Source organism: Cynoglossus semilaevis, chromosome 20, assembly GCF_000523025.1.
Source record: "Cynoglossus semilaevis isolate Cse_v1.0 chromosome 20, Cse_v1.0, whole genome shotgun sequence".
Lineage (NCBI taxonomy): Eukaryota > Metazoa > Chordata > Actinopteri > Pleuronectiformes > Cynoglossidae > Cynoglossus > Cynoglossus semilaevis.
In genome coordinates, this window is record NC_024326.1 from 10,620,873 (window position 1) to 10,624,870 (window position 3,998).

The window sequence follows — 3,998 nt, forward strand, 5'->3', positions numbered from 1 at the left end:
ACACACACACACACACACACACACGGTGGTTTGACTTGTAGCAGCAGTTTTTCGTGGCTAATTAAAATGCAGCCAGATTGACATGACTCCACATTTAGTTTGGAAATGACCTGCTGTTGTGGACGATATATGACTCCACTTGTTTTCTGCCAAAAACAATGGCTCAAGTGTTACAGAGGAGCTTCACACATCCAGGCTGTGGTCGTCGGCCATTGTCTTAGTTTCAGCTCTTGTGTCACCAGGAATGTCAGGAATACCAGAACGAGCAGAGGTGTCAGGGGAGTTGGTGAGAGTGATAAGCCGTCTGATTGGCTGACATTGACGCGAGTACAGAGATAGTGTTTTTCTGTCCGTGTGTGTGTGTGTGACTTCAGGAATGTTTTTTCAGTGGTTTTCATAAACAAAGCCTGAAATAAATCAACATCATTTCTTTCAGCCTTACCTTCAAATTTCAACAATAATCTGTCATTACTGCATTTAACATTTAACGACGCCACCCCTCTGTATCATTAAAGCTCAGTTTAGATAAGCAAACAATAGCAAATTAAACTGAAAGGATTTCCAACCACCGTGTTATAGTGTGGGATCTTTTATTAGAGCTGCGTCCACAAGAACCAGCGTCAAATGGAGGCAGAATATCTGTAATCTGATGTTAACAATACAGAAAGAGTATGTTTTAGATTTCTTTGGTAAATGAAAATAATCATGTTTATATCAGAACATTCATACTGACAGGTGCAAAGACACAGGTGGTTTAACAGACCTTTTAGTAACAGGCTCAACTTGATATTATCTGGATGACATCATTGACCGCCTTGATATCACACAATAACAGTTTTACACCAGATCAGTCCTTACACTCAGAGACACTACTCTTTGTGTTGTGTTATCTTTTTTGTTTATTTTTTTTGTGCCGTAGGTGTGTCCCGTTTTTTCTTCCCACATGTTCCTGCACAATGTAGACAATTGTCCTCCAGAAAGTAGGGAATGCTGCCAGTGTGCCTAAAGGCAGCACAGACCCAAGAGTGTGGTGTGTCTGTCTGTGTGCGTGTGTCTGTCTGTGGATGTGTGAACATGTGGAAACATGTCTGCATCGCTAACAGTTAACTGACGATGTAGGTTGTCTTCCACTTATTAGAAAGGCTAAATAATATCCATATAATATCTATTATTATATCTTATATATAAGTAATATATATAAACATATTTTATATATTTGACAGGGTTTTTTTCTCAAATTTGTATTTTGTTTCTATCACTTCAAGTATTTAAAAAAATACTATTTTTCGTCAGACTTGTTTTCTTTTGTGTTTCACTTTCTTGCGATGAGATCACTCTTCAAGTAGAAACATGTAAAACGGTGAAAGGGCAGAAGAAGAATGCGTATTTAAACCTCGGTGTTCATGACAGGATTCTGTCGTTTCAGTGACTCATAGTTGCTGATTTCGGGGCAAAGTCCTGGACTGATATGATGCTGACATTTTATGACAGAGAGCTGCCAAAAGCAGAGACACAGTCAGCAGATCTTCTTTCAGCTGCTGCCTCCAGGTTTCAGCACAGCTGATTATCTCCCTCCATTTCATCTCATCCCTCGACTCCTCTGTTGTTTTTCTGTCTTACTACTATACATCCATGAATCTTGGAAAGCCTGGCAGCTCCATCTCCAACATCCTGTCTCTGTTTCATCCACTTCCTTGCATCAGCACACGTCTCAAACCATCTGAAAAATGTTTCTCTAACCTCTAACTTCACGACCTCAGCCCTAACAGCAGGTTGATCTTTCTTCATGGAAACCCTAACATTTTACACTCGCAGTTAACCTTCTCTTCTCTCCTATTACGGAGAACAGACGGCGGCCAAGACGTAAACAAGACGACGTCTACTTCAGGTACGCTGGTGAGTTCTCTGCACCGTAGATGTCTGACGTGGGGCTGAACAGCACGGCTGTCACGAAGCAAATAATCACTGTAATTAATTACCTTCAGTGTATTAGTGTAAGTGTGTATTGTTAGACATTTAGACAACACACACACACACACACGCTTGGATCCAAAACTCAGTTGTTTGTCAAACGCCCTGTGATTTCCATCTAATTGGGTCAGAACTTATTAAGGAGGCATCCATTTGAGTCTCTCACTTCCTGAATTCTGTAGTAATAATAAGACAAACAGTAACAGACACTCTTCCCACCACAGGAGCTGCAGCCACCTGAACGTCACAGCAAGAGTAATTCATTAAAAAAAAAAACTTTTATCGTTTTTAATGATGATTTTTTTCTTTAAGATTCTTAAAAATGTAAAAATCATTCACACTATAACATTGATCTGTACAGTTCACTACAGCGATCAACACCGTCACTTAATCAAGACATATTGTGAATTTATACTCCCTTCTATTTTTTTCCTCTTTATCTCAAACTGTCAAAATATTCAGTGTAAATTCTAATTGCAACAAAAATAGCAACGCATGTGTGTCCGTATGAAGCTATACATATACAGTACATATCCATACATATGCATACACAGCTGCTGAAGTATTTATAAAACATGTGTGTAGCTTTGTTACAGTCAGACAAACTGATCCACTTTGATTCAACCACCACTGCTACACCGCTAACCTCTGTGGGGACTATTGGAAATCTTTTCCTTTATCCCGGGAAGTGATAAATCATCATGTCATGTCGCATGAATTATTCCTCCCCCCGAATGATTCTAAAGTGTTGCTTTTACAATATCTAACCAGGTCAGAGGACAAGGTGCAGATAAATGTCTGCGGTCCAACCTGGAAACTCCAGACTGAATCTGAACCCTGTGGAGCTTTGTTTTATGTCTTTGCACATCTTAAACCCCGCCACAGTTCTTTCCACTGACCTTACCCACTTAATCCTGATGACCTGTACGCCACAATGCTATTGGTGCTTCACAGAAGAAGTCATTCATTACCTTGGGCCAAGCAAGATCAGCTGACCAGGAATCAGTTCCCAAATGTAGACCTGTGAATTTTTGTGCACTGAGGGACTCGAACTGTAGACCATGGTACACGTAGACATGACACAGCAGGTACTAGTTCTTTATTTGATCTCAATATTATATATCACAATTCTTTATGTCAGTTATAAATGATCCCCTCTAAAGATTTGGTAAAAAGTCCATCAGTACTACATGCCAAGGAAAACTGCAGTAGTCCTTCATGAAGGTTTGAGGTAGTTATAGAAGGCGCTGAGACCCCCCTGCAGAACCTCCTGAATAGGTTTGAGAAGGGGATTATGGACGATGTGAAGTCCTTTGTCCAGCGGGTGGCAGGCTAACCTCCCCAGCCGACTCAGCAGATACATCTCTACTGGGACGTTCTGTAAGTCGTTGAAGTCAACATTGAGGAGTTCTAGAGACTCCAGAAAACACAGTGTCTTGGGCAGGGTGTGGATGCTGTTTCCCTCCACGATGAGGATCTTCAGGTTCACCAGGTCCTGGATCTGCTCTGCTATTGTCTCCAGACGGTTGCAGGCCAAGTGGAGGAAGACCAAACTCCTCATACTGTAGACGCAGGCGGGGATGTGAGCGACGCTGTTGTGGCTGAGGTTGAGTTTGGTCAGATTGTCCAACGCTGCCATGCTCCCAGGGAGGCTGGTGATGTTGTTGTTGGCCAGACTGAGCACCTCCAGGTGGGCACAGTAGCCCAGCTCCTCCGGGACCTCGGTCAGCCGGTTGCGGCAGGCGAACAGCACGCGCAGCTTTTTGAGAAGCCCAATCTCAGGAGGCAGGTTGGTCAGATTGTTGCCACAGAGGTTGAGGATGACGAGATTTTCCAGGGAGGCCAGCGACGGGGGCAGAGAGCACAGAGAGTTCATGGACAAGTTTAGCTTCTGAAGCTCCCGCAGTTCCCACAGCTCCACCGGAGTCACATCAAGCCCCTGCATGGCCAGACTTAGGATGCTGTAACCAAAATGCACGGTGGTGTGTCGCCGGATCCGTTCAGTAGCCAAGGTTAAATCATCCCTG

The 3,998-nt window shown here is 42.9% G+C and overlaps 1 protein-coding gene across 1 annotated transcript; it reads right to left on the reverse strand.

Moving 5' to 3' along the window:
* Window positions 1-2,393: 2,393 nt before the first annotated feature.
* On the reverse strand, window positions 2,394-3,992 carry LOC103396517 (leucine-rich repeat-containing protein 30). Its single transcript, XM_017042278.2, has one exon. The coding sequence runs from the start codon at window positions 3,914-3,916 to the stop codon at window positions 3,188-3,190; it is 729 nt and encodes a 242-aa protein (XP_016897767.1). The 5' UTR covers window positions 3,917-3,992; the 3' UTR covers window positions 2,394-3,187.
* Window positions 3,993-3,998: the final 6 nt, after the last annotated feature.

Excerpts from the sequence above, each read along its gene's own strand:
- LOC103396517 (XM_017042278.2), bottom strand. The coding sequence starts at position 3,916 with ATGCAGGGGCTTGATGTGACTCCGGTGGAGCTGTGGGAACTGCGGGAG.